The sequence below is a fragment of the Miniopterus natalensis genome, chromosome 12, assembly GCF_054644295.1.
Source record: "Miniopterus natalensis isolate mMinNat1 chromosome 12, mMinNat1.hap1, whole genome shotgun sequence".
Lineage (NCBI taxonomy): Eukaryota > Metazoa > Chordata > Mammalia > Chiroptera > Miniopteridae > Miniopterus > Miniopterus natalensis.
The window spans coordinates 68,054,803-68,067,740 of NC_142092.1; the positions used below are offsets into that span (position 1 = coordinate 68,054,803).

General features: G+C 51.0%; 1 protein-coding gene across 2 annotated transcripts in view; it reads left to right on the forward strand.

The window, feature by feature from the left end:
• The window catches only part of MVB12B (multivesicular body subunit 12B), a 141,754-nt gene that overhangs the window by 109,622 nt on the left and 19,194 nt on the right, over window positions 1–12,938 (forward strand). For both annotated transcript variants that reach the window (XM_087822914.1, XM_087822915.1), the window contains one exon: window positions 11,432–11,487. In XM_087822914.1, the coding sequence (XP_087679040.1) occupies window positions 11,432–11,487 (56 nt within the window). The remainder of the gene's footprint in view (window positions 1–11,431; window positions 11,488–12,938) is intronic.

Sequence of the window (12,938 nt, forward strand, 5' to 3'; positions counted from 1 at the left end):
GTGGTATTAGCAGGCTCTATTATTAAATCCTAAAGCTGAGCGTAGAGTGTGGTTAGAGTGGATGGCTGAATTGTTCATTCGTGGGACTGCTGCATTTGTTTGGAATTACTGTCAGGTGGCAGGAGATGCCCATGACAGGTGCAGGCAGGACCTCACACCTATTTGCACGATGGGCTTATAGAGCGAGCACAAAACCAATATTTAGAGAATACACTTTTGTGACATGCCCTTTAAAGGTTAATATTAAATCTGAAACCTGGGTAATTTATCGCAACTTTCTTCATAGACACAGCAGCTGGACAGAAGGACATGCTCACCCTGCTATCCCCAAATCAGAGTGGGTGTTGGGTCGGACATCAGTTCTGTCTCGAGCTGCCCCTTTTCTGAGTATCACCATGGTCTGGAGAGTGTGTCCGTTGGAGCCGAGTTTTGGAAGGTGATGTACTGCTTTCAAGAGAAGCCATTTCCACAGGGGAAAGTTTATTGAAAAGCCTGCTGATTGGAAATGTACCTGTGTGTGTGTCCCATGTATAGACTCCTGTGTCCCATCCCAACCACGGCCGTGACACCTGCAGTCCTCTGTCACCCTACACCCTCTATGGGGACCGTTAGATCCTCCCCACTTCGACCAGATGCAGTAAGTCTAGCTTCGTGAGGGGAGGATGGCCAGGGCTCTGGTCTTAACTGGGAAGTCCAGTATTTGAGCTTTCTGTAGAGTGAGGAAAACATGAGACACAGAAATGGCTTTTTCCTCTTCTGATTATTAGTTTCATCATTAAGTGATGACTTGATTCAGCACACACACAGTGCAGTCTTGCATACACATAAGTTGGGTTTAGATTGCTGCCAGACCTTCCCTCTTTTTTAAAAAAAAAATACATTTTTATTGACTTCAGAGAGAGGGAGAGAGAGATCGATTAGCTGCTTCCTACACTCCCTCTGCTGGGGATTGAGCCTGAAACCCAGGCATGTGCCCTGACCAGGAATCGAACCACTATCTTCTGGATCATAGGTCTATGCTCAACCACTGAGCCATGCCGGCCAGGCAGACCTTCCCTCTTTACTTGACCTACAGATCTGTCTGCCAGGGCAGCAGGTCTTTGGGAATTAGCTGGCTGCTCCAGGGGCGCTCAGGCAGCCCCTCCGACTGAGGCTGCCCCTCCAGGGCTCATGCCCTACCCAGGGCTCAGGCCTCAGCTCTGAAGCTCTCCTGAATTCTCACTTCACTCGGGGTCCTCAGGTCCTGGGGACTTGATCCCATAAATCAAGGTCAGGACATCTCTATGCTGTGGTAACAAAATGTCACCTTTTGTACCATTTTTCACCTGTGGACAGGTTTCAAATCTTACATGAAATTTATAAGTTTGCACCTTTTCAGTATGTGCGATGCTTCAGACTATGGCCCTGTTGCTAAGATACTTGTGTAAATGGACAAGTCATTAAAAGTTTACTGGTTGATCATGGACACAGAAAAAGGAGTTGGAATGTCCCTTTTCCAGAGTCCTGAAGACGTCCCAGTACAAAACTTAGCTTTCTTCTAGACGGTGGCCTGAAGTCGCCTCTTCCTCGCAGGCCCTAGGCCAGCATGGAGCTCGTACTTGGAGAAGGACATTGGGATGTGGTTAGAGCACATGCTCAGCCAACAGCCCACTGATTCAATGATTAGTAGCTTGGAAGGTGCCTCAATGGGGTGCTGTATCAGCCAGGTTCAGGGGTTCCTGAGCAGGAATGGGCTCTCCAGGCTGAGCCCACAGCAAGGAGAGGGACGCGTTGCATATAGAATGCCTGACTCAGTCAGAAAAGGGTGCACAGGTCGGGGCAGCTAGATCCTCAGGTGTGGGAGCAGGGTGTGGGGGGAGGGGAGGGGAGGGGAAGGGAACTGGGCAATAAAGCCAGGCTGCAGTCAACCTGTGAGGACCTGAGCTGTGGCCTTTGGACATCATCCTGTAAACTTCAGGGAACAGTTGAAGTTTTTAAGAAAATGAATGGTCCAAGGAGAGAGACTTGCATTTGAAAGCTGACTCTAGAGATCCCTGAGGTGGGCATAGTGTCTTGGCCACGCTACGTGGTGTTTCCCTGGTCACGTGATTGCTCCTTAATGTCTTCCAGGTCTAGGTAGCCTCCATTCACCTTCTTGCCCTCCTTGATCATACCTTTCTGCTTCCGCCTTTAGGTGACTTCCTTTGTGTTACATAGGAAGGTGTTCCCTCCTGACCCTTCATGTAGGAATGTAATGGGTTTGTATTTACTTTGAGCAACATGCAGTTGGTCTCTGCCTCAAGCAGACTATGGGAAGGTGGAGTGGGCCACACGGCAACAGAAGTGGCAGTTACTGGCAGGCATTTTGTATAGAAACGGGGGGACTGAGAAATGTGGGGGACTTCCTAATTGCCCACGCCAAATAGAAGCTCAGAGAATATTCGTTTGTGGTATAACGGCACCTTGTTTTAAAGAGGATGGCATTTCCTACTGACCTGGCAAATCAGCTCCTCACATCAGGAGCAGCTTTCTTCACTTTGCGCTTGGCGCTGTTTTCCAGGGGACATTAAGCAGCCTGGGCCCACCTGGGGCTGTTCCTGCTATTGAGCTTGACCTGTACAACCAGCGAGAGCCGGGGTTCAGGGCACCCGATGAGTTCCTCCTGGGCAGGCCTTGCTTCGGCCCTTTCAGAAGCCTTTGGATTGGAACTCACAGCCCACAGGCTACATAATTTATTGTGGCCACACTTATGTTATTATGTAAAAGAAGGTAGGAAAAGAAAAAGGCGTGCTACCGTAAAAAGGCACTGTCCTCTAGCACAGTCATAATAATGATGATGATGATGACAGTTATTGAGCAGTTAGTTTGTACCTGGGGCTTCATGATTTTAGCTCATCTGAATGTCACAGCTATTCAGGTATTATTGGTTCCTTCCTTCTACAGTTGAGGAAAGAGGCACAGAGATTAGGTGCTGGTCCTAAGTCAAAGGGGGGTTGGAGGACTTGCTCCGAGCTCACTCCTGGGAAAAATCATTGGCTGCTGGCTCTGTTTTCGGCCGTAGCTGCCGTGTGTTGAGTGCCTGTTGCAGGTCAGGCTGTGCTGGCCCTTCTTGGTGCCGGTTCTCCCACAGTGGAACAGCAGAGTGCGCGTGATTATCTCCAACAAGTGAGTCTGAAACTCCAAGGCTAAGTGACTTGCCCACAGCCCATGGCCAGCCGTGGCTGAGCTCATGCGTGTCTGACTCCAGCTCCTGTTTCTTCCTCCCCACAGGGGGCCACCTCCTGTGTGTGGGACTCGGGAGGCTCTCGCATGGCTGATAGATCGTGGCAAAACAAATTACCTTGGGGGTCTAGAAGGAAGTTGTTGGCCTTGTGTAACTCAATTGGAATGTCACTGAGTAGACAGCGCTGGGGGTGTCTACAGATATCTTCAAGGAATGTCCCCAAAGTAAGATCACCAAGAATGCAGGCCGGGCTTGGTGTTTTGGTTTGCAGATGAGTTTTGAGAAATGGCCTTGAGATCTTGAGTCGTTGGCATTTTTCCCACACATATTGTGAAGGACTTTGGAACCACCGCAGGAGAGGGGAGAGGGAAGGGCCATGTTGCCGATTATTTATAGCCCTGAGCCCCAAGCAGGCACCCAGAATCGAAGGTCTCCCACCTCTCCAGCAGCGTTTAATTTTACTCAGAATGACTACCTGCCAGTAAGCACACTGATTACCACCATCTCTGCGAGTGCTGCCGAGGGACTGTGACTCAGGCTCACTTAACACTGCTTGACAACTGTGAGCAGGTAACAACCGTGATGCTGGAAGTGGAGTCTTTTATTTTTTAATTTTACACTTTCTACCACCTGATTTTGTGACTCTGTCATGCATGTTAAAATTAATGCATGTGTTGACTGGAGCATTTTTTTGGTTGTGGTCTCAGTGAGGGAAGGAGTTGGCTGCCCTAAGCAACTGTGGGTACCCAACGTGATGGGGTGGTCCTGGGTCCAGAGCCCTTGGGAGTTGGTCAGCGGTGGGTCTGGGTTGAGCCTGCAGAAGTCCAAGGGTGTGTGCTTGGAGGGAAAATCAAGGGACTGCTCTGAGGGACTTCCTTGGCAAGTGAAATTATAGTTCTCACATGAAGGAAGACACAACAGCTATAACCCTACCCCATTGCCAGGCGAAGTTCCCACAGATTCATGGCAGAGCTATGTGCGCACCAAGAGTCTAATTTTATGTCCAATATGCAGCATACAAATCGGACCACTTCCCCAAGAACAGCAAACGCGGGATTGGATTCAGGTCAGTTAGAAAAAAAGAATCAGCCCCTCCTTTCCTTTTTATATGAGGTAGTATTAATACAGGAGCAGATTCAAGCTTTATTTGTTTAAACCTTGTGCTTCTGTAAGCATGCACAGTGCTTTTGACTCTCAGTGCCTGGCTGTAAAAAGAACAGTTGAATGAGCTCATTGTTTCCTGGTTTTTTTCTCTAATGTATTTTACAAACACTCTGGTGACAGGCCTGACACACTGATTTCTACATAGCCGCACTTCAGTTTGGGATTACAGCATTAATAGCAGAGTTCCATGCATCATGCCACTTTTAAGCATGATCGTTATGATAAAGGGCATATACTTAATTACAGGCCTGCTTAATTACAGCTCTGTTGAAGCTCGTTTGTTTAGGAGAATGCTAATTGTGCTACGGAGCCCACGGCACTTCCTTGCCTTCATCTGCTGTAGGTTGCTTGCTTGGTGCGTGGATCAGCGTTTTGTTAAAACTGCCACCAAAAACAAAATTAAAAACAGAAAAATCAGAAACACTGTCCTAGTACTAAAAGGAAACCTGCCCAGCACGCGCCCCTCACATGGGGCCAGGCGCTTTACCTCCCCTGTCCAATTGCGTTTCCTTTCGCCCCCACAACAGCCCCCTGAGAGAGTGATGTGTTATCCCCATTTAACAGACAGGGCCACTGATGCACAGAGAATTGAGGTGACCTACTGGGCCATACATCTGCTGCCTGCTGAGTTGGAGTTAAGGCCCAGGTCTGTTCACCCCCCAGCCTGCCCTTCCCCACCACCTCCCTGGCATGCCACCTCAAGCTGAAAAACTGCTCTCAGCCTCAGTTTCCCTAAGTATAACTGGTAAGTGATCATGTTGAGGGTTGTTGGATGTAGGGTCACTACCTAGTCTGGGATCAGTGTGTGTGGGTTTCCTTTTCTCTCCATAGTGGAACAGGCTGGGGGAGAAGTTGTGTTACCTCTGAGCTTGTGGGAGTCTGTTGTGTCACACGGGGAGTGGAGGGGACTGCCCTGTGCCCAGGAATGCCACTTTTGGCAACCATGAGGAAAGGACAGGCTCTGACCCCACTTCTGGGTTGTTACCACAGATTGGTTAGGCCATGTCTAACCAATGATGACCCCCATATAAACCCCAGGCTGACTCGGAGGCAGGTTGGAGATGAAAATGTAGCCCCCAATGGTGGGGGACCTCTTACTGGGCTCTGTTTCCAGCTCCGCCACCATGTGTCACTCAGAGAAAGACCTGGCCATAGATGATGCTAGAGTGAGTATCAGTCTCAGTGCTGAGATAGTGAAGACAAAATGCCGGCTTCAGCTTGGGGAGGACGAGAGGAAGGAAAGAAGCGCGGCTCCCCCACAAGGAGCTGGGATGGGGGTGATTTATGAGTGTGCTTTGGGAACACATGAAAAACGCATGCCATTGATTTTAAGAATTATGTTTGGCAAACCTCTAGATATTTTAAAATATGGAAAGGTTGCCCAGATCAGGAGAGTGGAAATGAATGTTACAGAATTAGAAGGGATTTAGCAGTCCCACAGATCAGCTTTGTACCCAACACACGAAATCCCTCCCCAGCTCCTGGACACAAGGCCACCACCTTGTCATCTAGCTCTTCTGGTCCTTCCATCTTCCACAGAGGAGGGCAGCTCTCCCCCCTGAGCCACACGCCATCTCTCTAGCCCCTCCTCCTCCTGTGACAGCTCTGAGAATCCGTGCAGACATTTGGTTACGGTCACCTTCCAGTCTTCTCTTCCTGGACCAGAGCCCCCATCTTGCTGAACTTCCCTTGTGCTGCGCACAGCGCTGGGCTCTGGGCCTGGGTGGGAGCAACAGTGAACAAATATGGACAGGATTGTGCCTTCCTGGAGCATCAGGCCTGATGGCATCCTCCCGTTTCCTCGTGTGTTCTAGCTCCGGGTCCCTCACCATCGTGGGCCCCTTGGAAGCTGCCGGATGATGCTCTGGGAATTCAGTCCAGGCACTGAACTCCAGACGGAGATGGTGACTCCCTGGCTCTGGCACCAAGACTACAGCCCTCTGCCTTACGATGGCATCTCCCCCTTTTCAAATGGTGAAATCATGTCATTCACCTACGAAGAAATCTCTTCATCTCTTTCATTCCATCTAACACAGTTGGTTTTTAGGACCTAAAGTACCAGACTTAACATTGACCTTCAGTAAATCCCTCCCATGATCCCAACTTTTTGAGATCTTTATTGGATTTCTCTCTGTTACCAGTTTATAGACTATCCTCGCTGTCAGCCACATATTAGGTAAGCATGCTAGGCACGTCTTCACTGAGGTAACTGGTAGCTGGTAACGCCCTGGGCAACCTCCAGAGAGGTCACTCAAGGTCAGCATCAATCTGTTGATCACCTCCTTGGGCATCTAGTCCAACCAGTTAGGGGTTCTCCCACCCTTAACATTGTCCAGCTGTATTTACCTGTCTTACCCACATGGGTAACATGAGACATTTTGTCAAATGCTTTGCTAAAATCCACATTCTTTCAGCCTATCATAATCTTTGACATGCTAGATTTTTTAAAGAAATGAAGTTTGGCAGGCATATCGTTTGTTTGGCAAATTTTCACCAGCTCCTGGGGACCTGGCCGTGTGTGAGGAACCCCACACATGGATGAAAGCGACCTGTGCCTCTTGGGCAAGCTCCTGTTCCCAGGTCCCAGCCCACAGGGCCCTGTCACCTTTCTTTCCTTCCTTCCGAGTTTGTTTTCTTCCGTTTTCTGGAAGAACACGAAGAGCTCTTGACTGAGCCTGTCTTTCTATCGTGAGCTCTAAGATAAAATGGTTGTTTCCTCCTCTCCACGGGGCCGCCTCTGGGGGCCCACAGTGATACTCGCTTCTCGCCTCTGTCTTGAGCCTCCTCCGAAGTTTTTCTGAAGAAATTGCCTGTGCGCCTGCCCGAGGACCTGGTGCCTTAACCAAGCACCTTGGTTGCCCACTTGGAGAGGGGCCCAAGCTCGGGCCCACAGCTCCCTGCTGTCCCCCGGGTCTCCCAGGTATGGGAGCAGGGACTCCTCCCTGGAAGGCAGGGCAGGCAGGGCCTGCTGGCTGCGGCTGTGCACTGTTTCCCCCCTTCCTTCAGTCTCTAAGAAGCTAAGAGCAAGCTTCAGAAGTGCTAAATGTGTGTACACGTATGTGCACGTGTGTATATATAAATATATAAATACATATGTTGCATATTACATAAATACATAAGATGGACATGACACCTTATACATTTGTCTATGTAAAAGTTTATTTTAATATTATACAAGGGTGGGCAAAGTAGGTTTATGGTTCATGTGGAAAAAACCATGCAGGCTATAGATTATGATTATACAATAGCTTTAACTAAAAATAGTGTCATCATGCAACTGTAAACCTACTTTTGCCCACCCCTGTATATAAAGTACACACACACACACACACACACACATATAAAAATGCTGCTATTGCTAATATCCAAGTTTACAAGTTAGTTTTTTTTCTGAGTCTTTTTCTCCTGTTTTTATTTACAGCCTTCCAAGTCCTACCCGCCGACCTTGGCAGTCGGCTCATCCCCACCCTGTCACAGCTAGCAGGGCAGGAGCATGACAGACATTCCAGGGCCGGGCCACTGTGGTCCAGAAAACCAGTCATGTTTCTAGATTTTTCTTTCCAAAGACATAACTGTTAGTGGAAGGAGGAATAAAAACCTGCTCCGGGGGGCACTGCTGAGGGTCAGGGGTGCGAGGTGTTCCTAGGAGTGAGGGAGTGTTCTGGAACTCGGTGGAGGTGGTGGTGCCTCAACACCATGTGGGTACCAGATGCCACTGCATTGTTTACTCTGAAATGGTTAATTTTAAACTATGTGAACTTAACCTCAATTATCACAATTTAAAAACAAATGAAATACTACTGCTTAGATCTTCTCCATCCCTGGAGGTGATTCCCAGACTCCTGCGGGAACCCACTGCTTTTGTGCTCACCAGACTTTCAGGGGGGTTGGTACGTGCCCCAGGCTAGAGCCCCTCTGCCCACAGGGATATTCCCTTGGGGAGCAGCCTCCCTCACAGCCTCTGCACAGCCACTGAGCCCGTCCAGGCCTTGCCCCATACCAGGGACACAGGAATGCAGAGGGGACCCACACATGGACTGCCATGAGAAGAGACCTGGTGCTGGGCATGTGCCCAAAGGAGAGGTCCTGCAGGAGGGGCTCTCTGAGCAGACCCCAGAGGATGGCCGGTGTAAACATAAGGGGTGATGGGAAAGGGCATTCTTTGAAGAGGAGCAGTGCCGGGTGCAGGGCCCTATATGGCAGTGAGGACCTCACCTGGGAAATTCTCCCATTCTCTTCCCTTAAAGGTACATCTGTGACCGAGCCTCAGGCTGGGAAGGAGCTCCTCCCTCTCTCCCAGCCCAGCACCTCCCAGGCCTCTCATTTCCCCTGGGGGAGGCAGGCCTTTGCAGGTCACCTTACCACCTTTCCAGAACACAAGTTCTCCAAACATACGTTGACATTTAGATAGAAACAACTGTCACCAGGGAGAGGGAGTTTGTCTCCATATCTTAACAGAAACCCCCAAACACTAGTAAGGTCTTTAAAACACCAGAGGCAGAGCCCTAGGGAGGGAATGATAGGGGCTCTCGGCTGGGCAGTGTGTGCCAAAGCTGTGCTGTGAACACTGCCCACCAGGCGGCCAGTGAGCTGGCCTCCTGAGCACAGTGCTGTGGGCATGCAGGACTGCCTGAGCCCTGCCGTCTGTCTAGGAGGCTGAGAAGCCAGGAAAGAGGTGTGTATGTGTGTGTGTGTGTGTACAGATAGGTGTTCAGAGAGCAGAGTGACACGGCTGTGGGGGGTGACAGCAGCGGGCTTTGGGACTGTAAAGGAGGGGTCAAGTGTCTGTGGCTTCCGGTGTTTGACTTGGAATGGCCAGGAGGAGGGCGGCGCAGTAACAGGGAGAGGAAGCCAAGGAAAAGTGGGTCTGCATTTGGAATGTTCGAGCACACAGGCCCTTCCTGGCCCAGAGGCCTGGCCAGAACTTAAAGAAGGGCCTCTGGGAGACTCAGGGAGGGCGTGGTAATGGTCAACACCTTGAAGGGCCCTGGTGTGGAAGCAGGAGATTTTTATTCAGAAATTCCATTCATACCTCATGGACTGTGGAGTCTGTGCTTGCTACTTGTGTGACCTCTCTGAGCCTCTGATCCCCAATCTGTGACATGATCGGAAATGCAAGTGCCTCATGCCGTGGTGTAGTGAAGGGGTAGGAAGTCACCTATGGGGGGGTGAGTCCACGTTGGGCATACAGCAGAAGGGATCTTGCTTGGGGCATAGTCCTGCCCTTTCTGGAAGGCATGTGACCTGGTCACTGATTCTGTACCTGTAAATGAGCACACACATAGGTGCTCAGACCTCACTGGTGTGTTTGAGTGTGATGTACTATATATGATTATTTGGGACATTTTCCCCTCCTCTCTGGGGAAATGTGGCACTGTTCACAGCCCTTAGCCAGTCTGCTTCTGGCAGTCATGGCAGAGTGCAGGGCCCCTGCAATGGAGACCAAGGAGTCTCTGTCTGGGCTGGTGGCCACCCTTGGACAGCAGCCTTCCAAAGAATGGAGGAGGCATCCAGTGCAGCTGCTGGGCTCGTTCTTTCTCCTCGGACTTACCAGAGAAGTTTATTTCAGGGAAAAGAAAGTTTCATTCTCTTCCCTGAAATAAATTAGGAGCATGTTTAAAGTGAGCCACTGGCTCCTCTTGCTGATCAGAGAGGATTTGTCCTAGATTTCTTTTCTTTCTCCTATTTCCTTTTCTGCTGCTTTTCTTCTTTCTGGTGTGACTCTTCTTTCTTAGAACTGAGAAAGTTGTCCACCGCTTATATACCAGAGAAGCCCCCATTGTAGATATTGGGGGAAGCAAAAACCATATTTCCCAGGAAACTACTCACCATGGCTTTTGGTCTGTCACTTCATTTCCTCTTAAAACCACAATTACCAGAAAACAACTCTACCCGCGGGGTGAGGCCCCCAAGCCAACTGGGCTCCAGTTCCCGACCTAATGGCTGAGACCAGTGAGAGGGGCCTGGCCTCTGCCCATTCCCAGCCCTGCTGGGACCTGACAGAGAAGCCAGCCCCAGACTCTCCCAGGGCTGCTGAGCCTCACACTGGGCATGCCCCGTGTCCTGTCCTGTCAGATGTGACTTGGTCACTCTGCCAGGGTATCCAGCACTGGTGTGGCTTCACTCCTCCTCTGACGTTGTAATTCACAAAGTGCACCTGTCCCAGGAGAGAACGTACTCGCAGATGCTGTGCTGGGTCGTGGTTTTCTCCATGTGCCTTTGATGACAGTGACCTGGAGACACAGTGGTAGAGGGCTGTGGAAGAGGAATGCACCACTAACACACACGCGCGCATGCACACGCTCACCCTCCCCATTTGCGTTCGGAGAGTCATTCTTACCTTTACTCTCATGTCCTGTTAAAACCGAGCAGGCTGGTAAGCCCTGAGTCAGCTCAGGAATCTGGGGACTGAGACCGAGTTCACCAAGGTGCCTGTGCAGCCCCCTTACCTGCTCTGTGCTGGGCACTGGGTGGGCGCTGCACACACCGCCAGCTCACACGCACCTTTACTGCAGGCCTGTGTCCTCCTTTGAAACATAAGAAGCTCGTCCAAAGCCACAGCCAGGATTCAAACCCAGTCTGTCTGACCCCCAAACCACCCTTTCCTCCAACCTAGACCTTTCCTGGGGGCCCCACAGCCTGAGATGTAATGCTCTCAGCTGAGAGAGTGTCTAACACACCCGCTACAGCCCACCTTGCAAGCACAGCTCTGTCCCCTCAGCTCCCTACACCACTGTCCTGCTGGCAGCCCCTCATGGCTCGTACCATTTACAGGCCAGAGGCCAGGCTCCTAGGGTGGGCACTGGACCCTTCTCTGCTCTCACAAATCTTGTCTACACAACTGCCTGCTCTTCAATGGATATGCAGAGCATCTGCCTCCTGCCCCAAGTGTCTGTCTCAGGAGCAGGGGTGGTACCTGGGCACACGTCTCCCTAGGCCCTACTCACCTGTGTGCAGAGTGACTGGCCCCAGTCACCCACTGCCTTGTACTGTCTGTGTCAACATCTCAATTACTGAGCATGGTGGTGTCTATAATGCCCTTTTCTCTCTTTTTCTCTTTTGCAGCAATGGATGGTGTGCCTTTTATGATTTCAGAGAAGTTTTCTTGTGTTCCAGAAAGTGTAAGTTTTATGCATGATTTCCCTTCCCTTCCCAGCCTGAGCTCCTGGTGGCCCTCACACTCCTGCACATTAGAATCATTCCTGCCTGTGCCTCCTCCCTGCCCACCCTCCCACCCCCCCCACCCCCACCCCCCGCCTGTCAGAAATTCGGCCCTTCAGCCCACAACAGGCTGCCTGAGAGCTGGAAGTGGGTTCAGGCCCCTCTGAGCCCCTTCAGCTAGTGCTGCCCATTGTAGGACTTGAGAATGAATGAAAGAAAAGGGAGCGACAGACTAGCAAACTCAGATGCAGCTGAGCCTTTTTGTTTCAAATGTGATGGTTAATTTGACTGAACTTCACTTGGGTTCCAAGTTCAGCTTAATTTTTGGTTTTTTAATTTAACAATGATGGTGTCCTACAGAGGGGAGGCTGCCTCATTTTCGCATTTTAATTGCTACATATTGTAAGAGCCGAGTTCTCTGCTCTAACCCAGTGGCCCCCATGTGGCTGGGCTGGGCTACGGAGTGTCTCACAGAGGTGGGCTTCCTGCTCACCGCTGGCAGCATTGACACCATCTACCCTTGAGTAAACTGAGGCCCAAGCCAGGCCCCCAATCTCTCTTTAGGACAGAGGCACTGAGTAAGCTGGTTGGGCCTAATGGCCAGACCCTGAACCGAAGGGCACCCGTCACACCAGGCATTGGGTAGCTGTGGGCTGGGGCTGCAGGCCCCGCCTGGCGGCCCTGGGGCCCTCTCTCAGAGGGTGCCTGCCCCCAGGGATGGCAGAGGCCCTCCTTCAGCTGTGCAGGCCTGGCCCACGCTGGCTCCGTAGACTTGTTTCTGGGGTTTTTAATCCTTTCTGAAGAAGTTTGCTTTGAGCAGCTAATAAACATGAAGGCCCTGGTTTGGGCACCAGCTAAAGAATCCTTCAGTGTTTTTCTTGGATCCGGCTTAAAACCACCCGGCTTGCGATTTGACCTGCTCTGTAGTTTCCATTTTCATGAAATATAATAGGCCTCCTCTGAACCCTTCTGGTAAGCAGCTTAATCTTGAAAAATGCTCCTGACGTGACATGCGGAGCATGAGTAACTTCAGCCGACTCCACTTGGCCACGTTGCCATGGAGATGCTGGCGCCTCTCCTGCCTGCTCCCTCGGAGAGGCTGTTCTGTCCTGCGCACCAGCTCCAGTCGGGAAAGTTTAGTGGGGCAGTTAGAGCCTAATGATACAACAGCTGGACCTCTGCTGGATCCCGGGCAGCGTGGGCAGGCGGCCCCATTCGCGCGCCACTCGGCCTGGCAGCAGGTGAGAGCCAAACTGTTTTCTGGCTACTGGCAGCGCAGCCCCAGGAGCTGAGTGCCTAATTTGGTGGCCCTGTCCCAAGATCGCCCTCACTAATGGGCTGCTACCAGGGCGCTGCCGACTCAGCAAGTGCTCAAGGCCCGCAGACTCAGGCCAAGTCCGGTGCCAAGAGC